This window comes from Tamandua tetradactyla, chromosome 8 (genome assembly GCF_023851605.1).
Source record: "Tamandua tetradactyla isolate mTamTet1 chromosome 8, mTamTet1.pri, whole genome shotgun sequence".
Lineage (NCBI taxonomy): Eukaryota > Metazoa > Chordata > Mammalia > Pilosa > Myrmecophagidae > Tamandua > Tamandua tetradactyla.
In genome coordinates, this window is record NC_135334.1 from 94,796,887 (window position 1) to 94,823,999 (window position 27,113).

At 42.0% G+C, this 27,113-nt stretch overlaps 1 protein-coding gene and 1 long non-coding RNA gene across 7 annotated transcripts; one reads left to right on the forward strand and one right to left on the reverse strand.

Moving 5' to 3' along the window:
- Window positions 1–211: 211 nt before the first annotated feature.
- E2F8 (E2F transcription factor 8) lies at window positions 212–18,046 on the reverse strand. 6 transcript variants are annotated; one of them, XM_077114204.1, is made up of 13 exons: window positions 17,786–18,046; window positions 16,489–16,599; window positions 14,371–14,649; window positions 13,173–13,329; window positions 10,808–11,122; window positions 10,450–10,611; window positions 8,672–8,809; window positions 6,604–6,807; window positions 6,220–6,307; window positions 5,425–5,956; window positions 1,849–1,981; window positions 1,338–1,732; window positions 212–942 (listed from the first exon to the last, which is right to left on the reverse strand). In XM_077114204.1, exons 2-13 carry the CDS (start codon window positions 16,504–16,506, stop codon window positions 760–762), a joined length of 2,604 nt encoding a protein of 867 aa, XP_076970319.1. In that variant the 5' UTR covers window positions 16,507–16,599; window positions 17,786–18,046; the 3' UTR covers window positions 212–759. The 6 variants fall into 6 exon arrangements, with proteins under 6 accessions (XP_076970319.1, XP_076970321.1, XP_076970320.1 ...); XM_077114206.1 differs by having other exon boundaries at window positions 17,774–18,046; XM_077114205.1 differs by lacking the exon at window positions 17,786–18,046 and adding an exon at window positions 16,939–17,387.
- Window positions 17,627–26,568, forward strand: LOC143644770 (uncharacterized). The gene is made up of 4 exons (XR_013156854.1): window positions 17,627–17,895; window positions 23,641–23,932; window positions 24,433–24,731; window positions 26,386–26,568. It is a non-coding gene; the product is annotated as an uncharacterized LOC143644770 (long non-coding RNA).
- Window positions 26,569–27,113: the final 545 nt, after the last annotated feature.

A 27,113-nucleotide genomic window follows, 5' to 3' on the forward strand; every position in this document is an offset into this window, starting at 1 on the left:
CAGCCTCTCTAAAGGCATTTTACTTTTGTGAAATTGGCATAATATTGAGGATCATAAGGGAGGAAGAATGGAGAAACATGATGAACTTTACATATCTAAGGGAACCCAGGGACATAAGCTTCTTTCCAAGAATGTGCTCTGAGGCCTGATAATTTTCCATTTTCTCCAACACTGCCTTAACTGGCCAAATGAAAACGTTAAATCCATTTTATAAAAGTTTATTTTGAACAATTTATGATTAAAAATACATTTTATAAATAATTTTTCATAGACTTGATTGAGGATTGTTGCAAACCTTACAAAAAAGACACTGCGACAACAATGGGTTAAAGAAATTACAAAAAAATAGAGCTATGGTCTTCCTATTTAAAAATACATTATATCATACATCACACAGCATTTTCTTTGTGCGAAGTTTAAAAGAATGCTGTGTTGTTAGGCATGTCACAAATATTTACTCAAAGAGAAGTAAACTTTAAAACATAATAGTATAGGCTCAGCTGAAATAATGAATCTTTTCCCCCTAAAAGTTAAAATACTTTAGTTCAACATTTTACTTTTATTTTGTAAAACTGAAGGCTGAACTTAGCTTTATACAAATATATATATATATGTATGAAAATAAGTATCTGTTTGGACATTAAGTAAACCCCCCAATGTATTTACAGTATTTTCAGAGAACATGTTCACCGAATCAGTCTGTATATATCTTTTCTATTAAACAACTCTAAAAAATTAAACTATATCAGTATCTGTCAGCTAGTGGACATCCTCCGTTGAGACTTCCAGTTTTCGCTGTGGGACAAAGAGAGTTCCCAAAGAGGTTTTATAAGCACCATCTAAATCCATGCAGGAAAGGCTCGTCTGCTTTGTTGGTCCTCCTGGGGTACGGAAGAAACTTTCGGCCACTAACTGTGACCCTTTAGGTGTCACTGGAACAGGCTGATTGGAAAGAGAGAAATGGAAAAAAGAAGTCAACACAGATATGCAAGCTGTGACAGCCTTAGTGGACAACGGTGGGCACGTAACATGTCAGGAACCTGGCATACCTTGAAATTGACCACACAAGCCTTTTTTTTACATTCTCAGATATTTTTACTACAAGGTGAGGCAAATATCTCATGATAATCCAGTGATATGGACTCTTTGGGCACTGTTCGGATTTTGGAAGGCAGGCAGGCAAGCTTTTGGATTGAAAACCTGCCTTCCTTCCAAAATCTGAAGAGTTTTTTAGATGCTTTTTCAAAGAAGGAAAGCAAAAGGGATCATCACACGATATTGATATTTGGGGCTTAACAATTTAAGGGAAAAATGAAATTAAATAGAAATAGTCTCACCTGTTGGGCCCCTGCCACAGCAATTGATTGTCCGTTCGGTGGGTTCTGGCATGAGACTGGCGAGTCATACCTGGTGGCCCTTCCCTGTTGAGTACCTGAGTTTTCTGATATGATGCTAACAGCTTCTATTCTCGGAGACATGGGACTGGTTCCAGGCCCGGGGCTGGAGGACACCTGCACACTGGGAGAGATAAGTCCCAAGTGTTGCAGGGTGAAGTTTACAATGGCTGAGCTTGGGTTCTGGACGGGAACGGGGTGGCTCGAAGCCAGAGCCGGGCTGTTGCCGACGGGTACGGCTGCCACGGAAGTTGGTGAGACCATTAGCTTCAAAGGTGTTACATGAAAAGAGGGAAAATTAACAGCAGTGAGTTCAGATGATGTCACTGGAATAACACCTGGAAAAAAGAGGGGGGAAATATCTTAAAAGCACAGGCATTTATCTGAGACGCTTACAAGGCTGAAGTGAGCTCGAGTCTGCCCCATGTTTGGATGGTGTTTTATGTACACTCACCTGTGACTGGGGAGCTGTAGATCCTGTGGTTTGGGGAAAGTGTATCTGAGTTTTCTTTACTAGACAAAATGGACTCTGCCCCCAGGGATGAGCACTGGGTGAGAGGGATTAGGTATCCTGATGGGAACAAGGTCTAGAAAACAAGGAGGAAGGGTTTATTTTACACACAACACACAGGAAGAAAAATGGCCACGTGCTTCTTCCAGGACTAATATCCCTTCGTTGATGGTTGTTTCAGCAGACCAAAGCCTTTAAAGGTATGGGCTGCGGGCAGGCTAGGCATCCAGCCACTGGTAGGCAATATCTCTCCCACCCAGGCTGACATTAGTCCCAAATAATGCAGACCATCTGTTTCTTAAATGCTACCTGTGGCTTGAGGAAACACCTTAAAGCTAGCACTGAGCCTGATCAAGGTTAGGATCCACCCAGCATGCCACCCTCGCACTGCCAATCTGCAGTCAACTTCTCAGAAAGATATGCTGCTAATTGTCAGAACCAAGTTTAATGCAATTGATTAAACACGTACATGTAGCTGCTGGATTATTATTTGATCGTTCTTGAATCATGGAAGGTGGCATTTCCCCAAAAGTATTCTGTGGGATGCTTATTTGATGGGATGCAAACAGGCATCATGCAATTCATGTTCAAATATGTTTGGGAAATAGCAAATTAAACACAGGTAAATGTATCTTTGTTAGAGGATTTCTGAGAGACTTGAATAATGGTCTGTACTGTAAATCTCAAAGTGAGGCATAAAGAATGTAACTTTTCCCAAACTATTTGACAACTCACTTTTTTGGTAGACTGTTAAGGAGGAATAGTATTTAAGGAAACCATTTTAAGAAATGTTGATTTAGAGCAGGGGTCTGCAAACTATGGCCCATGGGCCAAATTGGCCTCCCCCACCTGTTTTTGTAAATAAAATATTATTTGAACATAGCCACATCCACCCACTTACATATTGTCTGTGGCTACCTTCCTGCTACAAGGGCAGAACTGAGTAGTTGAGACATAGACCATGTGGCCTCTAAAGCCAAAAATATTTACTATCCGGCCCTTTACAGGAAAAGCTTGCTGACCCCTGATTTAGAACAAAGGGATTGCTTTCTAGTTCTTTAAGTTCTAATGATACCAAGCAAATAGTCTTATAATATGCAAACTAAAGGACACCAGAGATCAAAAACTACACATGAAAAAGAGAATCGATTAATTCCTTAAGGACCCAAATATCTTGGAGCAAACACTTTATATGGTAACATTGTATTACAGATGGAAATGGGCTGAGTGTTGGTGGCATACCCACCCCCTGCTCCCCGACAATGTCTGTCTGATAATTATACTCTACCAACAGAGGAGGCCTACATGGGTGGCTGAACTGCTTGCAAACTCTATTTCTGCCTTTCTTTGAGCAGGACTGGCAAAAGCTAACAGCAGCTCTTGTTAACTAGGGGTCCTCCTTTTATCTTCCTCATGTTTTCTTCTGTCCATTGTTAAAGAACAGTCTAGACTTTGATCTAGTTTTTTATAAGTCCTGTCCTTTCCTTGGGAACCAGTGAATACAGGATCCACAATGCTAAAAGTATACCACAAACTTTAATTTTCCTCCTCTCTCTTTTTTTTAAATTAGAAAAGTTGTCGGTTTACAGAAAAATCATGTATAATTCCAGTGTACAACCCTATTATTAATACCTTGCATTAGTGTGCCACAAACTTTTAATTTTGTTTTTAGATGCTTGGTACTGTTTAAACCTTTACCACTAGACTCCATAAAAGCTGCACGGATAGAGAATTTTTAAGGGGTGGATTTAGAGCATATCTTTAATCATATGCTCTCATGGTACAAGTTATTTTAGTTGCTGGTTTAACTCTTTCAAGTCTTCAGTGCTCTCTCTAATAATTACTTTTCGATTTTTCTGCAAACTATGTTCATTACAAAATCCTTTAACCTCTAATAACAATTTCTTTTCTTTTAGATTAGAGCTATTACGTTAGTAGAATGGATGAATTTAACATGTCGCCTCAAATGTCATCTCATCCAGCCTAGTGTAGCCCTCTGAGCCCTCATTCTGTTATTTTCTCTCTTATTTACTATTCCATTTTTATTTATTTGTTTACTATCTTCTCTCCACCCCCCAGAAGCGTCGATTCTCAGTAAATGTTTACTGAATGAACTGATTAATACATGAATTCTCATTTTCTTTGTTCTTCTCAGTCTATACTAAAAAGAACGGTGAAACTGAAGTCATAAAGATGAAAAAAAGAAGCAGGGGGTCATGGAAAATCTACTGAAAACCCAAACCCTGAATAACCAAGTGAGCATCAGGAGACCATTATTAAATCATACCCACGGGCTCAAAGAAATTATGGACCTTCCAGAAAATTGAATCAAACCAAAGCCTTGCGATTTCCCTCCTAGTATGTATATTAAATGCAAAATAATACTATACTAAGATAATAGATGTTGTGAGGCCATCCTCAGGGAAGATTTGACAAATTCTAAAGCCTCCTCAATAATAACAGTAACAGACTAGAGCTGTCAGCTTATATAGGGCCTTAAAAGGATCACACAGCCCATTGTGTGGATTGTCATGTATTAAACTCACTTAACTTCACAAGAACTGTAATATGGCTATGGGGCAAATATTCAAAAGTGAGTACTATCAAAGGCAGGTGCCGGGTTTGATTTGCTCCGGAGCATAGAGCTTTCCACCCAGCAGGTGATCAGGAAAAACTGGTGGAATAAATTCTCTACAGATGCAGATATGGAAAAGTCAAATAACCTGAGTTAACAGCAGGGATAAAAATAAGAGATAAACTTCTGCTTCTACATTTGGTGGTGTTTATTTCATGAGAATGCCTTTCATATGTAATTGTCCTCAGGAAGGAAAATGCAATAATGTATGTAAAAGTGCCAGGCACCTATGATGTCTGGTATGTGCACAGGCATCTGATAAATGTCAATTCTTTCCTGAACTAATCTCCACCTAAGAAAAAAAGATGATCTAGAATGTTAAAATATCTAGAAAACAATGCATCAAATATTCCTGTAATTTTTCAAGTTTTATATTTCTGTTTACATAGAATAGAAAAATCTGTCTTGAATTCTAGGTTGAAAAGTAAAAGAGAAAGGGGGAATAATTCATCTTCTGGGCAACAGAGGCTAGTTATATGACATAAAATACACATTAGGTAATGACTCCTAAAGCAGGAGTTACAGGAACCCTATGCAGCTATCCATTTATTCAGGGTTACGTCTGCTTGAAAATTATTTAAGACTTTGGTGACAGGTGTTTGCATTCCAGGATGTGATGGAGAAATGAACTTAAAAGCAGCCACTGGTGGGGCTTTAAAAGAGAGCAAATAATCCCTTCCTTCAAAGGTTAAAAATACCCCATTCGTCATCCTGGTCTGGGGATTAGCTGTTTGAGGTTTCGTTTGGATTATGGGATGCTAAGGAGCAATCCCATGTCTTCTGAGAGACTGACCTTTATTCTAGTAAATTTCACAAACCACCAAATGCTCCTCTAATCGACCGCAGAATTCCTAAAGCTTTGCATTGTTCAAGGCTGTACTTACTGTGGAGACATTTTCAAGTCCTTTTAGGTCCTCTTTAAATTTCTTTACTGAACCACTGTCCTCAAGCATGTTCGCCCTCTTTGAGCCTCTTTCTCCAGCAGATTCCCTGTCTCCATTCTTTGCAGTTTGTTTCTGTGGCACCGGCAGCACGTTTCCGACCTTGGTGGAGGCATTCAGCTTTGCAGCATCATTGGTTGCCTTCTCGGTGGTGGCATCTGTGGACTCTTCTGATCCAGCAGCTTTAGAAGAGGGGGTGGGATAGACCACTGGGCTCAGGCCTTGGGGTGCTGTCATGCTTTGGCCTTGAGTGGGCTGCAAGTAGATGGCATAGGATGAGCCCGAAGGGGGCTGAGGTAGGATCACAGGCAGTGCTGATGACAGTGGGTTGGGGATCAGGGGGACAACCCCCAGAGGCTGGATGAGGGATGGTGCTGTTAGCTCCAGCTCAGCATTCACTGGGGTGTCCAGAGGGGCCTTTGATTTGCAGTACCCAGATCTTGCCAGTTGTACTTTCATTTTCTTTTTGGGTTCACTGGAAAAGAAAAAAAAACAAGATTTAAAAACATTGCACAATGGGAACACATTTTCTCTGAAATGGCCTGCCATTCTAAACCTCAGATTAAAGCCATGCTTTTATGAAACTAGCAAGTGGTTTCTGTAATGATTGAGTATGATTTATAGAAAAGATTATCTTGCCAGTTTCCAAGGCTTGCCTATTCTTACATAAAATCAGTAATCCTCATAATGCAATGTAAAAGTAATTCATCATGTTACTAAAGAGCATTGCCAACCTACCTTGATTGCTCTTCTAACTGCATTTTGCAAATAGCTGCAAGTTGAGCCATTTTACTTGGGAAGGGTGTTGCATTCTGAGAACTCTCAGCTGGTAAAATAGAAAGGGTGGGGGGTGTCAAAACTAAAGAACAAAATCTCACACAGATGAAACCTCACTGAAGTCAAAGGAATGCAAAACATCTACCCACCATCCACCCAAATTACACAGCAATTAAACAATAAACCCTCCAAATTGCTTTTTATCCTTTAATTCACACATACGTTAGGCTTCAAGAGTGTTTGGGTATACGGATATTAAAGCAAGTCCTAAAAACTACTATAGGGATCAGGTACGCTGGCAAATCAGTTAAAATGAAATTCTTCCTAGCAGAGCCCCTGACATACCTTTGTTAGTCTTGATAGGGCTACTGGGAGCAGAATTTATCTTTCTCCGATCACTTTCTATACTCTTTACTAGTTTGATAAGAGATGGGTGTCGAGTAAAGTTTGGTTTTCCACGTGTGGAGAAGAGGTTCTTGGCACAGTTCTCTTTTGAAGACCTCCTTACTTCCAAACCAGAGGAGGTAAAAGGAATGAGGGGACTGGGACCTGAAACAGAAAAAGGGAGTACGTAAATTATAGGTGGTTTGGCTTCCTTAGGAGACAGGAAATTCAAGTGCAGTTCTAAGAGTGACTTTAGAAATAACTGCAACCGTTAGAGAGCATTGACTACATGCCAGGCATTGATCTAAGTGCTTTACACACAAAACCTTATTTATCTTATTAAATGAATTCTGAGATAAACTATTTTATACTTTAACATCACTGAACCTGCACTGTATCTTATAATCAGTGGTGTGCTATAGTGTAATTGTTGGTGATTTTTCTTTCTTATATAAAAAAGTTGTGTATCATATAATCAGTGAAGTCTTAGGTCTGAGGAATTAGGGCAGTTCTCACAATAACTCCATGAGGACAGTACTTCTCATGAAATGCATTCCCATTTCAGCAACAAGGGTAGTGATGCCTAAAGACATAAGCTGATTGATTCCATGTCTCTCAGCAAGTGGGATACGCAGCTGTGACATGACCCAAGTCAGTCTGGTTCCAGAGCCTGCATCCAGAATCCCTCCACCAAAGGAACCCTCTCTGAGATTATATCCAAAATCACAATAAGCCCACAAAGTAGTCATTGTTCTACCCATTGTATAGGCGAGGAAACTGAGCCTTGGAGAAGTGAAGTGACTTGCTCAAGGCCACACACTTAATAAGTGGCACAGCTGGGACTAGAACCCAAACACATGCCTCTGCCTCCATGTTCCTGCCATTTTCCATTGCTTCTGCATGGGCATCTCCAGTTGAATGCAGGATGTCAGCATCCCAGAGAGGGGAACTAGCCACCCTGATGCTGGAGCGAACTCATTCAATATTCTCAATGTACACAGACTGCTGTGCTCACTGAGCAGCAAATAACATCAGCAATAGTATCTTATGTATGTTTTGGAGTGCTTTCAATGTGTCCAGATGCACTCACACACAAATGCTACTTCCTGAGCACAGGGAGGGAGGGGCTTGTGGATCTTGGGTTGCTGATGGGGCAAACAGCCACTTTTCTATATTGACACTCATCTTCAATTGTTTTTTTAACCACTTACCTATGTTCTTTCCATATGGGAGTGTGGCTAGGAAGGGGAAGGAAGAGTATCTCTAAATGTATATTGTGCTGGTTTGAAAGGATGTATGTCCCCTAGAAAAGCCACGTTTTAATCTAAATCCCATTTCGTAAAGGTAGAATAATCCCTATTCAATACTGTATGTTTGAAACTGTAATCAGATCATCTCCTTGGAGATGTGATTTAATCAAGAGTGGTTGTTAAAATGGATTAGGTGACGACACGTCTCCACCCATCTGGGTGGGTCTTAATTAGTTTCTGAAGTCCTATATAAGAGGAAACATTTTGGGAGATTCAGAGAGAGCAGAGCAGAACGACATAGCCATGAGAAGCAAAGTCCACCAGCCAGCGACTTTTGGAGATGAAGAAGAAAAATGCCTCCTGGGGAGCTTCATGAAACAGGAAGCCAGGAGAAGAAGCTAGCAGGTGATGCCATGTTCACCATATGCCCTTCCAGATGAGAGAGGAACCCTAACTGTGTTCACCATGTACCTTTCCAGATGACAGAGAAACTCTGACTGTTTTTGCCATGAGCCCTTCCACTTGAGAAAGAAACCCTGAACTTCATCGGCCTTCTTGAACCAAGATATCTTTCCCTGGATAGCTTTGATTGGACATTTCTATAGACTTGCTTTAATTGGGACATTTTCTTGGCCTTAGAACTGTAAACTAGCAACCAATTAAATTCCCCCTTTAAAAAGCATTCTGTTTCTGGTATATTGCATTCCAGCAGCTAGCAAACTAGAACATGTATCAATTCAAAATAATGAAGCAAAGAATGAAAGGAAAAAAACACATACCACTGGGATTTGGACTGATTTCTGGGCCTGTCCACTTAAAAGCTGGTTTTCGGCCTCTTTCCTCTGTAACATGAACTTTCTTGATAAGATCCAGGCTACTCAGAACATTAGCTATATCATACAACCTCCTAATTTTTGCTGGGGAAAAAAGAAGTATATATACACCACTTAATGGAATAACCAAAGATTAAAGGACTTTGCTTCTTAAGGACTTTATCCATGCTCCATAAGCTATCCTAACCATCAATGTGAGATAAAGAGAAATGTGGCTCTTTTTAAGTTATTCTGATGATACTGTTTTAATTACAACAAAGTAGTTTTAAACATTTAAAAGACCCAGTTACTGTTGGTATTGAATTTTGAAATGCACATGTTGAAAAAGGAGAAATGACTTAGTGAGATTACTCTATTGGGAAGTATACTACAGATTTTTTCCAAAACGTCACCATTTTGGAATGCCTTCTAATAAATTCAGATGAGTTATATGAATAAATACAAATAAAACCTCAATAATAAATGTGGTTACTTTCCTGTTTGGAATCAATTACAACAATAAGTTTCATTTAATATCATAAGCTTGAAAAACTCTGTACCCCATCAAAATTTGTATTTTTATATTGCCCTTATGTAATTCGTAAGTTACACATGTTCATTTTACAAATCTTGCATGTTTTAAAAAGTTCTGTTTTAAAACAGCCTGCTTTTAAACCATCTTAATAGTACAAAATTACAAATCAAGCCCCTTCTTCATAGTCATGCTGGAAGGTTCTGAATTCCCTGGGGAGTCAGCAAATTACACATCTGCAGTTCCTAGAAGCTGTTTCCAAGGCTGTGACTAACCAGTGAAACGGAGAGCTGAAAATTGTCTAGTAAAGTCAGAAAAAAAAGCATCAGTAGCATCAGGACATGCTTCCTGAAATTGCAGATACCCCCAGCCAATTTCCAGGACTATTGCCTTTACTCTCTACTTAATTTTGTCTTTATAGATATACTATCAACCTGAGGATTTTTTAATATACTTTCATGGCACTAGTACAGCTTTATATGGATGGGAAGGGACTTCTGTATAACAGAAGCCTCTGAGGTTGCATGGGGTGGCTCTCCCTAAGTATACAGCTGCTTCCTGCCAGTTATTCCTGAAGTTTCAAGTGGCTGGAGTCCAAGCTGGCCTCCTCATGCCCTCCTCTGGGGTTTGTTAATGCCCCCCAGAGGTGGGTGTGTCTGCTGAGCACTTCCTCCCACACCCTTTTCCCACGCCTTCTTATCACGGAGGTTTCTGCGAAATTTGGTATAGGGGAGAGGGCAGAGCTCTGTCTTAGGAATCCAAATCCATGATCATTTTCTAATTGAGAGCAGAGATTCCAGCTTCAACCATTCTTTCAAAATGGCAAATCAACTGAGCTTCAGGTCACTTAAGGGGACAATTTTAGAAGCGTTATTTATACCCTCATAGATGGGAGTCAGTGGAAAGAGCGGAGACCTGGGTTGCAGTCCAACTTTACAGTATCAAACGAGGTTATTTTTAAGGAACTGTTTATAAGCTACAGTGTTAGAAAAATAAGAGTAGTTTCACATGTCTGAATTCTACAAGCTAGTCAAAGCAGTATTACCTGTGCTCCTGGGGAGAACTGAAAGACTTAAAAGCATAATTGGAGAAGATCTGTTTGTGTACCCAGTGCATTGGGAAATCAACAGTACAACTCCAACAGTACAACTGTGATTATACTGTTTAAGAATAGGTCCAAAATAAATCACCCACAGCAGTCCATGACACTTACTTTTAAACTTGCTTTTGTCCAAGTCTTCCACATGGTCCTCCCCAATTAAAATCTTGGCAGCAATTTCTAGGCTTACTGTCTGGGGTGCTGACACCAAAAACAGCATCACAAATTTCTGGCTCATCACTCTTAAAGACTTGTCTTTGCGGCTGTTTACAGAAGCTTTGGAGAAGGATGAGGATTAGAGAATTAAAATTCATAAAGGGACAAGTGACTTCTCAAGTAACAAGGCTAAAAATACCACAACCTGACCATATGGTTGACAACTGCAGCGTTCAGGGCAGTGTTCTCTACCAACCCTTTTCTTTAGACCCACAAGAAGTGCATGCAGCCCATGCTTTGCAATCCTGTCTCTCACCTGCCCGAAATTCCACCCCGGGGAGTTCAACGAAACACATGTCTGGGTGTCCGTTTTGGCCCGTGTTGGACTTGATGATGTGATCCTCTATATTGTAACTCTTAATAAAATCAAACTCCTGTTCATATTCTTTCTTTTTGATCATCTTAATCTGCTCGGCGTATTTGTTCTCCTCCCCAACGCTTTTCAAAGTCCCGAGGGTTTTGTTGAGATTATGCCGCCCGTGCCAAGTGTATCTGTTTTTGGCAAGGCGGCTCACCATGTGCAAACTCTCTAGGACATTCACAATATCATAAATGCGACGACGCTCAACATCTGCAAGAAATGCACAGTTGTGAGTTACTAGGATCAGGTTTTTAAGCATGTTTAGAACTGAAGTAACTTAACTTTTCATCCTTGTTTATTATTCAGTGGGTTCTGGATAATATACTTTTACTTACTGTAAGCACATTCATTCAACAGCGGGAGAGTGAGAAAGATATGTCCCTGCTCTCAAACTATTAATGACAATAATAATTAACCTTGCTGTAATGTTATTATGAAATAGGGAAGGTCACATTGACTAAAGGCCTAATATGTGCCATATAACTTCAGTGAATTTTCTCCCTAAAGTTGTGAGGTGGGCATTATCATTGAAAATTTAAGGATGAGGAAATAGAGGCTCCAGTGGTCTAAGTAACTCACCCCAGGGCACAGAGCTATTTAAGTGGCAAAACCAGGATTTTAATACAAGTCCAGCTGACGATAAATCCAACACATTTCTTATATACCCTCCCCACCCTGCCCTGCAAACACACTAAGCTGCCTGATATGTGACAGGTACAAAGTACTATGAGAATTCAGAAAAATGCAACAGCCATGACATAGTTTTTGAATACCCACATAAAAAGTAAAAAATCATTCCTTCTTTGGATCTCAATATATTTTTTAGCTACCATTTACAATGTGATACTAATAATTCCGTACTCCATGATTAGGCTAGGTTTTCAAAATACTTCAATGTTAGAATTCTTTGTTCAATATCTTAAATTTATTTTTGATGTTGACTTAAATCCATACATTTGATTAAATATAGCCTTCCTGGAAAAGCGTTTAACAAAGCATTGTTTCAAGAAGGGTGCATCCTAGAGGCCTCTTGCTAGATCTGTTTCTACCTCAAGGCCTTTGCAGTGGCTGTTCCCTCTGCTGGAATCCCTTTCCCCAGGTGTCCTCGGCTTCCTCCCTTGCTTATTTCAAGTCCTCACTCAACTGTTACCTTCTCACCGAGGTGTGCCCAGACCACTCAAATTAAAATTGCAAAGCACCCCCATGTCAGCACCCCTGATCCTCCTTGCTGTTTTCTATTTTCCCATTATATGTATTACATCCCAATGTACGTTTCCATTACTTATTCTTGGGTCCTTTGAGTATTTTCTATTGACCCCTCTAGAAGGTAGGTCCCATAAGAGCTGGGATTTTTGTCCATCAATGTATCCTAAACTCCTACAACAGTGCCTGGCACATAGTAGATGATTGATAGATAGAAAGGGCACATTCCTGCATAGCTACTATTAAATGTACATGAAGGGTAGATGAATCTGAATCATATTTTCTTAAAATGTGAAATAAAGTTGATATTGATAAGCATGTATCAGAGGGGCAAAATGTTTCATTATGGGGTGATAACAGCCATACATTAAAATGCATTTTCCTACATATCTCTTTATAGTTTTTAGATAAAGATATTTTTATGACTCCAAAGGCATCCCGAATTCCACAGACCTTTTTTATTTTTTAGCTCTAACTGGATTCAGGTCTATGAAGAAAGAGTAAAAGAGGGTGGAAGGGGAGCATGGCAATGGCAACTTTCGCCAAACACAGAGCACTCGGCAAAGCAGATTAGCGGGCAGCTGCAGCAGCTGCGTGCTGAGTGGCAGGAGCGCTAAAGCCCCCCCCCCCGCCCCCCCCCCCCATCGATCGATCGCAGAAGCGGATTCTCAGCAAAGACTAGAAAATACGCGAGGGAAGCACGGTTCTGCAGTGAGAGTCCTCGAGGAGGGCTAGCCCTTTCAGAACTGTAGCTGTTTGTGAAACAAGTCATAAAACAATGTTGCCTTTAAAGGGTCAGAATTTTTGAAATGCAATCAGAAGCAATCTCCATTATGATTTATTTTATGACTTTTATGACTTCTGTTTTTGGCTTCACCAAAATTAGGAGCTATATGCATTTGTGCTTAAATTAATAGGGATTTAGAGATTTATAATTTCCTTATGGCCATATTTGTGTCATTGACAAACACTAGCTAGATGAACGTGGGTTTGATGGAGTAAGTCCATAACATTACTTTAATTGATAACCACTCTGGTGAATTCTTCGTGTACTTACTGAGCTCCTCTGCCACTTCATCAAGACAGATGTCATTATTCACAGCAGGGTTGGGATAGTTAGGGTAACGTGCTAAGAACTTATGACACAACAATCCTAAACTTTTCTCTTTACGACTGGGTTGGGATTTCTCATATTCATCTCCAAAGAAGTGTTCCTACAAAGAAAAAGGTGAAGAATGTTTCATTCTGAAATTAAGTATGACAGATATATCAGGGACAGCTGTACTTGATGACCAACTCTTTTTTTTTTTTTTTACATTTAGGTCTTTAAACCATTTTGGATTAATTTTTGTATAGGGTGTAAGGTAGGGGTCCTCGTTCATTCTTTTGGCTACTGAAACTCAGTTCTCCCATGTCCATTTATTGAAAAGACTATTCTGTCCCAGTTCAGTGGCTTTGGGGGCCTTATTGAAGATCAAATGTCCATAAATTTGGCGGTTTATCTCTGCATTCTCGATTCTATTTCATTGGTTGTTCCTTCTATCTTTGTGTGACCAACTCTTTATATATGTGTTTACCCTCAATAGCTGCAAAGTTTGGGGAATAAAAGGTAGGGGTAGCTAATACGCACTGCTGGGCATATATATATATATATAGTTTTTATTGTGCAATATGACATATATACAAAAAAGCTATAAATATCAAAGTACATTTTAACAAGTAGTCATAGAACAGATTTCAAAGTTTGGTATGAGTTACAATCCACAATTTCAGGTTTTTCCTTCTAGCTCCTCCCAGACACTGGAGACTAAAAGAAACTTCAATATAATGATCTGCTAGTCATACTTATTTGTTAAATCCTGACTTCTCTAACTCTTCCTTCTCTTTGATCCTTCTCCCAAACTTTAGGGATCTTTGGGTTATGCCCATTCTAACTTTTTTTCATGTTGAAAATGGGTGTGGACAATATGGGATAGGGTGATGGAACTGGTTGATGTCCTTGGAGAGACTGGCACCTCTAGGTTTCAGGGCTTATCTAGCCTAGGAACCATCTGAAGGTTTTAGGTTTCTGAAAAGTAAACTTAGTGCCTGTGCTGTATTTTGTTGGGGTTCACACCTCTCCATTGCTCTGAAGGAAGCTAATCCCAGCCTGTTGGGTGCTGAGGCTTTATATTGCTGGCATGTCTGCAACAGCTATGACCAATACCCACCCTCCCCAAACCCCCCATTCTCAGCCCAGCCCTCTGAAAACCTACCTGTAAACAGTCTTTGGCCTCAGGAAGTCCGCTTCTGTCGTCAAATAACCCCCTCTTCTGATCTCTGCTGCGGATCTCAGGGCTCACAGCGCTGATGAGCATTTTCAGGTTGGCTGTTGGAGTCCAGGGTTCTCCCTGGGAGCACTCCTTGGGCTTGGTGGGTGTGGTTAAAGGGCCAAAGTTGGGTTGGATCTCCGCCAACACTGTATTTGGGGCACTGGATTCTCTTAGAGGCGTTCTCATCAGTATTCTTTTATGTGGCTCAAAAAAGAGATTTTCCTGGTTTTAAAAAAGTAAATAATTCAAGCCATTGTAAAACAGGATTTACCAATAGCTTTTTTTTTTTTCTAGAGATTTTACAATAAACATTGTTAAGGGAAAAATGCCTAATGAGGTTGTAGATTAAATTCTTAGCTATATTCCAATGACCCCTTTGTACCAATTGTTTATTTTAATCACCAAATCCCCCATTTTTAATCTTGCAATAAAGTACAGATCTAATTTTTTCATCTCATGTTCCAAGAACTAAAAACAAAAAAAAATTCAACCAGGACTTACACTTTTCTATTCTGAAATAATTTAAGATTTAGAAAAGAATTGCAAGATAGTGTAGAGAGTTCCCATATTCCCTTCAATCAACTACTAATGGGATTTAAAATTTTAAGTAATACAAAATTTCTAGGAGTGGCTTTTACTCACGACACTGTAATATGTAAGGGCCTCCAGGCAAGAAACCATGTCTCACTCATCTGTGTATGCACAGTGATTGCATGCAGTTGGTGCTCAATAAACCACCAATAATGTAGAAAAGACAGAAAGCCAAGGAGGCAAAGGGTCAGACTTGTCAGCAAAATCCAGTAGGGAACAGTAGTGCCTGAAACCAGCATTTCTGATCCCAAAGTCAGCTCTTTGAATATATACTCTTCCTTACTTTATAGATGAAATAAATAGAGCCCTGAGGAGTAAAATCAGTTACTCAAGTTCACATGGCCAGCCCTGAGACACTCTGAGACAAAAGAGGGTAAATTAACAGCAGTTCATAAATAAGTTTGAGGAGGACTATGTTTCTTCCACTTTTGGATACCAGGGATTTCACACATTCCTCCTAATCATATCTATTTTAAAGAAAAAGGTTTAATAATTTTGGGAACATGGATTAACAGGACTACTTTATATATGTGTGACACTCTAGCATTTATCAAATGATTTTCCATTTGCATTTTCGCAGAATCCTGTATTCCAGAAGAGAAAAGCGAAGCTGAAATTGGTCACTCAGGTCTTGAACCCAGATCTTCTCACTTCACGGAGGGTGCTCTTACAAGGAAGTCAGTGTGATGGATGCAATGGGGGATCCTTATGAGAATGGACACAGAAGAGATGCTAACCCAAGAATGGGATTTTTTTAAAGGCTGCTGTCCTTTGCCTCCTCCAATTATAAGGAGCAGTATCAATTTTGATTAATACCTTAAAATTTTTGGAAATTTGCACATAAGATTGTTTTTACATAGTAGTTGAGTAACAATCAAGGCACCTCTGGTAACAATTCTTTTATACTTTCATCAAACGTTTATCTCATAAAATATTTTGCAGTCCCCAGAGTTAAAGAAGCTGCTGATTTGGCCAAAAATTATCTTAAAAAGAAATTCAACCTCAAATCATGTCAGATGTCCTTTTTGAATTCCTATTGTTCAAGAATTCACAGAAATACTGTAATGCAACTAACACATTATTCTTAAAAAATACCGACTTAATTCGTTGGTAGATTTTACTATTGTGGATTTCCATTCCAACAGTCTTTTTTCTCTACTTATCTCTTTGAGACTTCCCTCAAACTGTTAAAAACAAGACGGTTACCTTAACTCTGGACAAACCTCCCCCTCTTCAAAAATTAACTTTCCTTTCCTTCTAGGCTTTTACAGACTAACTAAAAAAAAAAATTGACATTAAAAAGATACTGGATATTGAAAACTTGTGGAGTTAAGTCCAGATAATATTGCATTTAAAACTCCTAGGATGAATGTTGAGGCTAAAAGAGTACCTTCTCATTATTTTCCATTCTGTAAATCTTTCACACGTTTAGTTTCTTTAAGAATGAAAAAACTGGAGTTAAAAGAGTACCTTTTCATTATTTTCCATTCTGTAAATTTCTCACACATTTAGGGTTTCTTTAAGAACGAAAAAACTGGAGTTCCTCCCAATATCCCGATGCTTCAAGTAGTCCAACCAATTCTATTTAAGAATTTTATATCCATAAAAAAAAAAAAAAAGAAAAAGAAAAAAGAGAAAACGTCAGGGAAAAATAACAATCAGGATATCTGTTGAAAATTTCTTCACGGATACCGCAGGCCACTGAAACAAAGACTAACGAAAAAATGACAAACTAGATTTACAATTCATTCCCAACCAAAGACAGCCCCACTAGGCAGAGAGAACTCGAAAAAGCGCCAGTAAAATCCTTCAGCGAACGAATCCGCTGCCATGAAACTTCAAGCAACTCAGAACTGCAGTGACAGCCCTCTCCCATCTTTAGAGAAGCAGGCCATTCTCCAGACTCCACCAAGCACCCACCTGTTCACAGATGAGGGCTCCGGACTGAGCGCCAGGATTTGGGCTGAGCAGACACGATCCCAAATATCGGGATAGAAGTCTGCACCTACATGCGTGAATTTCCTCCCTTACACCTACAGGATCGGTAGTCAAGTCTTGTGAAACTGCTTGATATGAAACTTCTAAATTCGGTCGCTACGCTCCAAACGTAGCGCTGGGCATTTAAAGAATGCCGTATGATTAAGATTTTCTTCAAAAGGCTTCCTTAGACATTCAAAGTGCTATATCCTCGCTATTCGGGGGGTGGGCTCACGACAAGATGTTGGATCCCACCATGGAAGGTTGCATTTGCTCTGTAAAGGAACCAGGTACAATCCCGCGGTAGCCACCCGTTCGGCTCCTCCAGCACTTCCCCCTCTGCGCGGCCAACTGCCCCTCCCCCGGGCGCTGTCTGCCAGCCGCCCGCCAGACAGTTCCCGGACAGCATCTTCGCGGTTGTCGGGGTAACAAGTCTCGGCCAATCAGAGAGCCGGCCGCGGACCAGCGATTGGTTGGTGGCGCCAGGGGCGGACCCGGACCTTCCGCCTTCGATTTAAAAATTTGGCGCGGAAAGCCGGACCGTGGCCGGCACCGCCCCTTGGCTGCGCGGGGCTAGAGCGCGGGCAAACCCGCGCCCGGAACCACGACATCTCCGCCCCTCCCCCTCGCTCGCCCCCGCCCCTCTGCGCGGGAGCTCAGCTCCTCCCTCCCCTGCCCCCGGCGGAGCGGGAGGTGGGAAACGGCCGCCGCGGTCCACCTCTTGCCCGCTCCTGGTGCCCTGCGGGCCAGGCGCCGAGTCCCTCTGCGTCCCGCTGACCTGTCAATTCACCTCACGGTTGGAGCCGGTGGGGGCTAAGCGGAGAACCCTCAGCACCCTTCCCCGCTCAGGCCCGAGAGTCCGCGTGTCTGGCAGTCAGTCAGTCCTTCCGCTGCGCCGAGGTGGGTGCCGGAGGGAGACGCCACGACCGGGTCTGGCGGGCCGGCGGGCGGGCAGAGAGAGCGTGACTGTCCAGGAGCAGTCAAGCCCCGGATTTGAAATTAACCCGCTCCCGGCGCGAGCAGATTCCGCGGGCGGGGAGGGCCGCTCCCCTCCCCCACGCCCGCTCTTCCCGGCCCGGGACCCCGCGCGCCAATCGGATCCTCGGGCCAGGAGCCACCCGCGAATCAGTATGCAGGCGCCGCCCTCCGGTCCCGCCTCCGAGGTAGAGTTGGGGGGAAAAGTTAAGCAACCTTCCCCCAACTCCCGTTTTTTGCAAACATACCCCTTTCCTTGCTCAAAGTTTGGGAATGAAGTTTGGCTCGACCGGAGCTCGAGGGTTGGGACGTGGGAGCCCCGCGATGTCCAGCCTGGGGCCGTCCCACCTTATACCCGGCGGGCCAGCCGCTCACCTGCCCTAGGGATTGCAGACCCGACCGTCCACGCTTCTACCCCAGGCATGCATTATTGCGCTGCCCACCCACTCCTCCGTGGTTTTCAGAAATTAGTGGCGTAGAGGTAGAAGTTTGGACATCTAGTGCCCAGATGACGGGCGCGGGGCCTTGGCCAAGCCGTGAAAACTCAGGTGTGGGAGAAGGAGTAAAGTTGAAAACCCGCCTAGCTTGTTCAAGGCGTCCACCTTTTTTCCCTCTCCCGGTGACCCACCCGCGTCTCGTTTTCTCCTGTCTGTTGTCTTCCCTTGCTTTTCCTGGTTTCCGATCCTTGGACAGCTTAAGCTAAGTCCTAAAGGAGCAGCAGGGTTAGGAGACCCTCGACCCTCTAGTCTAACGCTCTCATTTGCAGACGGGGAAACCGAGTCTGGGGACGGGAATGTTGCCATGCCTGCCCCTGGACTGTTAGCGCCCGCCTTGGCTCTCTCTACATTCTCCACCTTCAAGCGTTTCCTCTTTTCTGAGGACCTTTGCTGGGCTTGCAGGGCGATCTGTGTTGCCCAACCGCGCCTACATCAGGTCGCTCATCTAGCGACTGTTTGGTTTGGGCTCTTCCTTCTCTATAATCCCGAGTCTCGTAAACTCCAGCAAGGCCCCGGGCCGAGCTCTCCCAACTCACTGCTTACTTATGTGTCAATGAGTCCCACCCAGTGCCGACTCGCAGCGCGGGACATACTTATTTTCTCCAATACGCGAAAAGGGAGGGGACGCTGTGATACTGACGCCGGGCTCGCCACGCTGCAGCAATCGGTTGCAGGGCCCGGGTTCTTGGTGTTAAGCGGTGGCTCAGTCTTCCCGCGGAACGCGACCGCAGGTGGCTGTCCCATATGGTTAGCTCCGTCTTGGCCTGTCCTCCACTTGATTCCAGCCAGAGCGCAGGCGGGTCCAGCTTCAGGCAAGGGTTGTTCAAGAACGCGTTTCCAGTTGAAAGCGGGCCTTCCTCCGGGTTCTGTGCACACCGGGGCTGCAGCCTATAGCTCTCGTATTTAAACTAAAGCTGGGGGCACAGGTTAGATCTCCACCGCCAGGAACACTGAATGGCTAATCCTTACTGAGCCCCACACAGCCTTTCTGCAGCAACGCGGGATTATAAATAAATCAGCAAAAGGTGGGCGGTGGGTGCTTTAGCTACTATTTTCCAGTCTGTCACGCCCGCTGCACCCTGGCCGGCTTTCATACGAGCTTGCAGTTTCTGTTCTGCCCGACCCACCCCAAGCTTATACAGCCTGCGAATCCAGCAGGCTAATTTCGTCTTTAAAGGCACTCTGTCAGAAGCAGCTTCTCTGTTTGCCCTGTGTTATCTGCAAGATTTTTCATGCCGCAGGTATCTCGGTGCCAAGTTACCTGCATGGCAAATAATGCAGGCAGGGGCCACCGCTGGTGACACTTCATAAAAATAATATCTTGTTTAATATCCAACACAGGTGTTAATCACAATTTACAACTGGGAAAGCGAAGCACAGCATTAAATAACAACCCTGCTATCATATAGTAAGTAACTAGGCTGGGATTTGAAGTCAAGTCTGTTTTAATTGGCTCTCCACCGAAAGCCATGCTCTCAGCAGTGTTGGGTGCTCACCCATATTACTCACTTCATATGAGTGTTGTGCTCTGTATTACAGAGAAGAAAACTAGGAGGCACTGAAAGGTCTAAGGGATGGCCCAGTTAGCCAGGACTAGAATCCAGGTCTACCTGCTCTTGGTTCAAATATCCCCTTCCACTACCTGTGAAAATTCCCATCACAGCAATGTTTGTGACACCCTAGACTAGACCTAAACCATCTTGGGCATAAAACCACCCTTCAACATAACAACAACAACAAAAAAAACAAAACCAGAAAAAGTGGGATATGTAATTCGTATTTTAGTGACAATTGTCATGCCTTACTGAGTATATGAAATTGTAATTCAATTCCCTGAATATGATGAAAAGTGACCCCAATAAGAGTGAAATAATATAGTTATGAAGTCTTAACAACCTTTTTGTGTAAAGGTAATGAAAAAGAAAAATGAAAACAATTTTACTCAATGTTCTTTAGCATGAATGTAAAAGACCTAGGGCTATTGAAAACTTTTATGTTTATTTTACAACTCAGAAAGAAGGATCAGAGGACAACCTTGAAATCTTTTTTCCTTATTTCTTCCCCATCAAATGTATTGTCCAGTTACTAGTTACATAATCTGAGGGAATATTCACACATTTGTTTCTGGTCTTTTGTTTATGATGTTGTGTAATCTATATCCACTGAGGTTTAGACCAGTTTTTTACTCTACTCTTATGGGTTGCACAATTCAGAGGGCTAAGATGTTGTGTAACATCTTCAACACCAAATAGGTTAATATGAAAAAAGATAAGAAAAGTTAGGGCAATAGCATTAGGGGAATGAGAAAGGCTTCTTGACCAAAAGGGGAAAGAGAGAAATGAGACACAATAAAGTTTCAGTGGCTGAGAGATTTCAAACAGAGTCAAGAGGTTATCCTGGAGGTTATTCTTATGTATTATATAGATATCCCTTTTTAGTTTATGGTGTATGGGAGTGGCTGGAGGGAAGTACCTGAATCTGTTGAACTATGTGCCAGTACCTAGACTCTTGAAGACAATTGTATAACTATATAGCTTTGACATCGTGACCATGTGATTGTGAAAACCTTATGTCTGTGCTCCTATCCAGGGTATGGACAGATGAGCAAGAAAATAATAATAATAATAAGGATAAAATATAAATAAATAATAGGGGGAGATAAAGGGTAAAAATTAGGTAGATTGAAATACTGTGGGAAAGTGAGAGGGAGGGATAAGGGGTATGGTATGTATGAGTTCTTTTTTTTCCTTTGATTTCTTTTTTGGAGTGATGCAAATATTCTGGAGGTGATTGTGGTGAGGAATGCACAATTATATGATGCTATTGCGAGCCATTGATTATATAATATGGTTGTACTGTACACGTGTGGATATTTCTCAATAAAAATATTTCTAAAAAAAGTAAGGGGGAAAGATTGGTGTCATCTGAGATACTTAGATTGATAGGTAGCCTTCAGGGGGTTTCTGAATCATGTTCCTTTTCATCATCACCAAATGGTCTCCTACGCTGACTTTGAAAAGAGCAAAACCTTCCCCTGCTGACCAGTGCAGGACCAGGTAGACGAAGGAGTTGTTCTAGCTAGTAGGTTCCTAGAGCTTTTTGTCTTGCCACCCACCTCCACCCCCACTCCCAGGTACTTCTGTCAGCAGCTTTACTTCTTGACCCAGTCTGGCAATGCAGGTTTGTACTTTCTTCTGCGGTTAAGTGTTAATGTAGCCATCACAAAACAGCTGTCTAAAGCTTTAAACTGCACAAATCCCCATGTGCTGGCTTCGATTGCAGCTGCTCGCGACCAAATCTTAGCCCTCCCGCGTCCCTTTAACTGGTTGGATACTGTGCTGGCAAATGAGTCTACCTGGGTCAGCTAGGTCCAATCTGGGCAGGGTTTGAAGAGGATGGATACATGTGAAGGACCCAGGAGGTAGGGGAGCGTGGAACTGGCTTATAAAAATTGTGGAGCTAGAATTGGTCAGAGCCCACCCCAGGCAGCAGGGCTGTGGGTGAAATCACCTTAAACTCTTCCTGTGACTTCTTGTGGGAACCTCCCCCCAACTGATGAGCCCAGGATGGTTACTTGCAGCCCTGAACTCAGCTGCAGCTGCAGCAGCAACAGTTGCTTCCATTTATTGAGCAATTCCTGTTCCTAAACTTTTGAAGTGCTTTGGTGATAATAAAACATAAAATACCAAAGACCCTTTTTTTAGAACTGGAGTCTGAGTCTTGTCCTCATGGTATAACTGTATCATATAATCTTAAAATTGTCATGTAGTCTAATAGTTATCAGTGGGTTGGAAGAAATGTGTTCTAGGTTTTTGTATATATATACAGATTCTTAGGAGTAAAGGTGGGAATTTATTACATGAAAAATGTCCCGCTCAATGCAGGAATCCTCTAGCCTTCCTGAGCAGCGATTGCCATCCTTTGCTTGAAGTCAGCGAGAGGCAACTGGGCTGACCCCTTTCAGGACAGATTCATCATGTCCTGTTCCTGTTCATAGCCCCATATAACATCCATATATGTGCCAAAGGCTGTTCCACTGCTTGAGCATAAACTCCAAAAGGGCAGGGACTTTGCCTCCTTCACTTACCTGTATATACCCAGCACCTAATTCAGGGTTGGGGGACATAACAGGCATTCAGTATACTTTTTTTTTAGTGAATGAATAACAAAAGTGAAGTCATAGGAGACTTGTTGGATACAGTTATACCATGAGGACAAGGCTCAGACTCCAGTTCTAAAAAAACGGTCTTTGGTATTTTATGTTTTATTATCACCAAAGCACTTCAAAAGTTTAGGAACAGGAATTGCTCAGTGGGGATGGGTCCCCCATCCCTACCCCATCCACATATTGTGAGTTTCTTAAGGGCATGGAGAGGGCCTTTCTCATCTCTGGATTCCTACAACGTCCAGTCAGGTACCTGGCCCAGAGCTGAGGCTTGCTAAACAATTGGTTAGTTGAATAAAGTTCTCTCTTGAGTATGATCCCACCAAACCAGGAGATATCTTGTCTTTTTTTTTTTTTCCAGAGGGAAATCGATACCTTGTCTTTTAATTTCTTTATCTTCAGTACGAAGTCCAATGTCTGCCACATATTTGATGTTCAATAATGTTAAAAAAAATGAGCTCATTGTTCCCACCCTTTTTAAATGGTAGGCTTTTTTTTCTTTAGCTGCTTCCAACCATCTCCTGTGACTTCACTTTTGTTTATTCATTCACTAAAAAAAAGTATACTGAATGCCTGTTATGTCCCCCAACCCTGAATTAGGTGCTGGGTATATACAGGTAAGTGAAGGAGGCAAAGTCCTTGCCCTTTTGGAGTTTATGCTCAAGCAGTGGAACAGCCTTTGGCACACAATGTGACACCAAGTATTAGCGGCTATGTTCGTTATTGTCATTACCTTATTTTTTCCTAAAAGTATGAGACTTCTTTGCTATTCCTCAATTGAAAAGACATGTCATTTTTCTGTCCTATCGCTATAGTATTTTATTTTTAGTTTTCTATGGGTATTTTTCTTCCCTAGGAATTCAGGTTCTGTCCTTTTCTTCTTTGCCCACATTTATCAATCACCTTCTCTGAGCCTGGGGACTGTGCTGGGTATTAGCCCTCAGGGACACAGTAGTAAAGCCAGCCTTTCACTTGCTCATGACCTTTCTTTCTTTCTCTCTTTTCCAGAGATATGGACTTCACTTGGATAAATTGTCTTCTTCTCTGAGTCCTTCAAGATTGGTGCTCCAGAGTCATTGGAGGGGGCCTGGTTTCTCCTGGTATTGGCCTTGATGTCAGCATAAGTTAGTTTGCTAAGCCCGGGCAGGCTCTCTGTCATGTCTGGAAGTTGGATGCCAGGTGGACAGGACAGCCTCTGGTCAGCCAGGGGACATCTCCCTCAGAGGGCTACAGGCAATCACCAAGCAGTCCAACAACCCATTGCTTTCTGGAACCTGAACAGCTTTCTCCTTACTCCCTAGTAAGTCATGGTTTTCAGGATCTAATTTGACCTAATGTCTTCCACAAAACCCAGAAAAATTATGGAAGAGTTTTACTGTTCACTGTACTGCTTTGTTATACAAAGAGATTGAATAGGACCTACATAAACTAGTTTGGGTGGCAAAATATTTAGCATCTTTCAAAAGAAGTAGGTAGCATTAATCACAGATGTTTAATAAAAGATTGCAGCAATTATCGATATGGAAATTGACTGGAGTTAATGTATCTACTTGTGGTTATAGTTATTAATGAATTGCATTCGAATTTGCCCACTAAACTTATAGTTCTAGATGTGCTTTTGAAATAATGCTAAGCTTTGTTATAAATTCAATCTTTGAAATAGAAATCTCTTGTTGTTTTGTAGTTAGTTTGATGAATATGAAATTATATTGCTTTTTTTGTTAATAAAGAGATAGATATTTGTTCACTGAAATTTCAGCATTATTGTGATAGCAATGTCATATCCATGCCTTAACACAGATGGCTGCTTCTTGGAGAAACTCAGGGTTTGGAGAACAGAGAGGCATCTTCTGGTGAGTCACTGAGATAGCATAGGATGTGGACAAAAGTAAGGAGTTTGGAGCGGAACAGACCTTAATTCAGAGCCTGTCCCACCTCAACAGCTGTGTGACCTTATGCAAATTACTTAATCTATCTGAGCCTTCCTTGCCCACTGTTGCAAAATTGGGGATCAAAATATCTACCTTGAAGAGTTGATCTGGGGATTACATGAGATTCAACAGACATAAAGTGCTTAGCACAAGGTTTAGCAGCACATGGTAAGTAGTCAATAATAATTATTATTACATATTATTATAATCCAAGCAGGTCCAGACAAGTACATATCCATTTTTTGTTTTTGTTTTTGCCTATTTTAATCACTGGGGAAAGATTTTCAGGCATATTGTGTCTGAGATCTTTTGGCCAGGAAATTGTTTTTCCTGACCAATTGACTCTGTGTGTGCCCCGACCCTCACCATTCACCCTTGTCCCCCCAGGAGGTGCAGCTGTGTTCAGTGTTGCAGTTCTGGGGATGCAGAGGATAGGGAAGGAGATGACTAGTGTGTCTTTGGAAGCCTGACAACTAAATAGAGGTCTTTGTCTTTCTTTTTTTTTTCCCCCTAGGATTTAATTTATAAAAATGTTTGAGAAAAATATGTTGGAGAGGAAAAATGCTCTAACCTAAGATAACATGCTCTTGTTTCTTGGTGGAATTACTAAGTGCATCATAAATTAAAGTTTCCTCTGTAGTTTATTGGCTCTGTTAGTAAATATTTATTGGTAAATATTGCCTCTTCTGCTCTGAGCCCTTGTCTCCTGGCTCCCAGCACACGAACATCTTAATTGCACTAAGCACAGGCTTGGGCAAAGGGCAGAGACTTGGATTCAGTTAATACTTGCTGACTGGCTTAGAATCTGAAGACCCTGGCTCTAGCTCTGCCATCTTGGACAAGCCACTGGGCTCCCTCAGCCTCAGTTTCCTGTATGAAAAGGGGTTTGATTGTCTGATGCATAATGATATCATTGATGGTGTGGGACCAGGAGACAACATATGCTAAAAAATGTTTGAAAACTCCAGTTGCTATTTGATTATAAGAGAATGGTATTTTTAATATGATCGAATCTCTTGCTAGCTTATTGGTTTCCATAGTGCATGCGGTTACTGTGTGTTCTTAGACAAGTTGCTCAGCCCCTCTGAGCTGCAGTCTTCTTCCCTGTGACACAGGGAGAGTGGACTTGAGCACTTAAATTGATCTTAAAATTTTACAATTCTATGTTGATGCTGAACTTCCCCAGGAAATTGGCAGAAGCTCAGGCTTTGAAGCTTAATAGATGGGGGTCAATCCCTGCTTTGCAGCTTGTTGTCTTTCTGAACCCTTAATGGATTGTCTCAGAAGGTTCAGAGTATTTTTAAAAACTAATAACTATTAGGCTGAAGGGCAATTTTGTCTGCAGTAAGTCAGCTGTTAGCAGAGTTTGGCGGGGACAGAGATAGGATCAGATCAAGAGTTAGGTCTATACTTTCTGAAATCCAGGGGTCTGTTCCATGGAATCAGTTTGCTTTTGCTTGAATTCTTGATGAAATAACAGTGCTCCAGGATCTGGGATGGTTTATTGCCTCTCCTTGGGGTTGATCCTTTTGCTCTCAAGGTGTGGCTAAAGCATTTCAGACAAGCACGCCCCTTTCCACCCCACCCCCTCCCACTCAGTGGTGTGCAGCTGTGTCAACAGGTCTTTGAAGTCCCCACACAACCAACTGACTGACTGGTCAGCAGCCCCTGGGATTGTCTCTGCAACCTCCGTCCCAGGACATCAGCAAAGGCATGTGGAAGCTGGCGTTGCCAGAGGGGCAAGAGAGAAAAACAATGATGGTGTCCTTGATGAAAATGTGAGAGAAATGCACCCAAGTTCACGGTCTGATTCCATCAACAGGATCTGGAGTGGCAATGTGATGGTTTGGCTTATCTTCATTCTGACATGAATGTGTGCCAAGAACCAGCGCTTCTGTAGGGCTTTAGCACCGTGATAGTACACTGGTGAACTGTTTCTCCAAGATCCTGAAAGATCTTCTGAATCATGAAAACGTGAATAAGCCATGTTCGGGAAAACTTTATTTCAGAGTATTTTACAAAATATATATATTTTTTTGTTCTACATCTCGAGGCATCGATTTTCTTCTTTTCGGTGTTTACTGAGCATTCCCTATGTCCCTGTCACAGTGCAGGCGCTATACGTACATTATTCATTTAATCTTCACAACCTCCCTGAGACGTATGTTGTTCTTATCCCCATTGACAAGTGAGGAAGTGGATGCTCAGGGAGGTTAAAACTCGCTGAGGGTAGCACAGCTAGCACGTGGCATGGTAGGGAACTCCTAGCCATTTGACTCGAAAGCCTGTGCTCAGAACCCCTAACCTGTGCTGCCTCCCCCCACGCAGAGCCTTGTCTGCATAACAGGCTGCATATCTGGGAATCAGAATCTTTGGTTGTCCAGCATGCCTCATTTTCTGTCCATGCTACCCCAGTTCAAAACCTTACAGTCATTTTCTCCTCCTCTCTGTCTTTGCTCTGTACATGGACAACGAGTCCTGTCAGTGTGTCCTTCCCAATGTCCCTTGCATCCCTTCCTTTTCATTCTTACCTTCGTTACCATACATTTG

Bases quoted from the DNA above. Each gene is read 5' to 3' on its own strand.
- E2F8 (XM_077114204.1), bottom strand. The intron at 6,808-8,671 runs GTATGTGTTTTT...TTTCTGTTTCAG, and splicing joins AATCAGTCCAAATCCCAGTG to GTCCCAGTCCCCTCATTCCT. The intron at 943-1,337 runs GTGAGACTATTT...CTTTCCAATCAG, and splicing joins CTGTGGCAGGGGCCCAACAG to CCTGTTCCAGTGACACCTAA.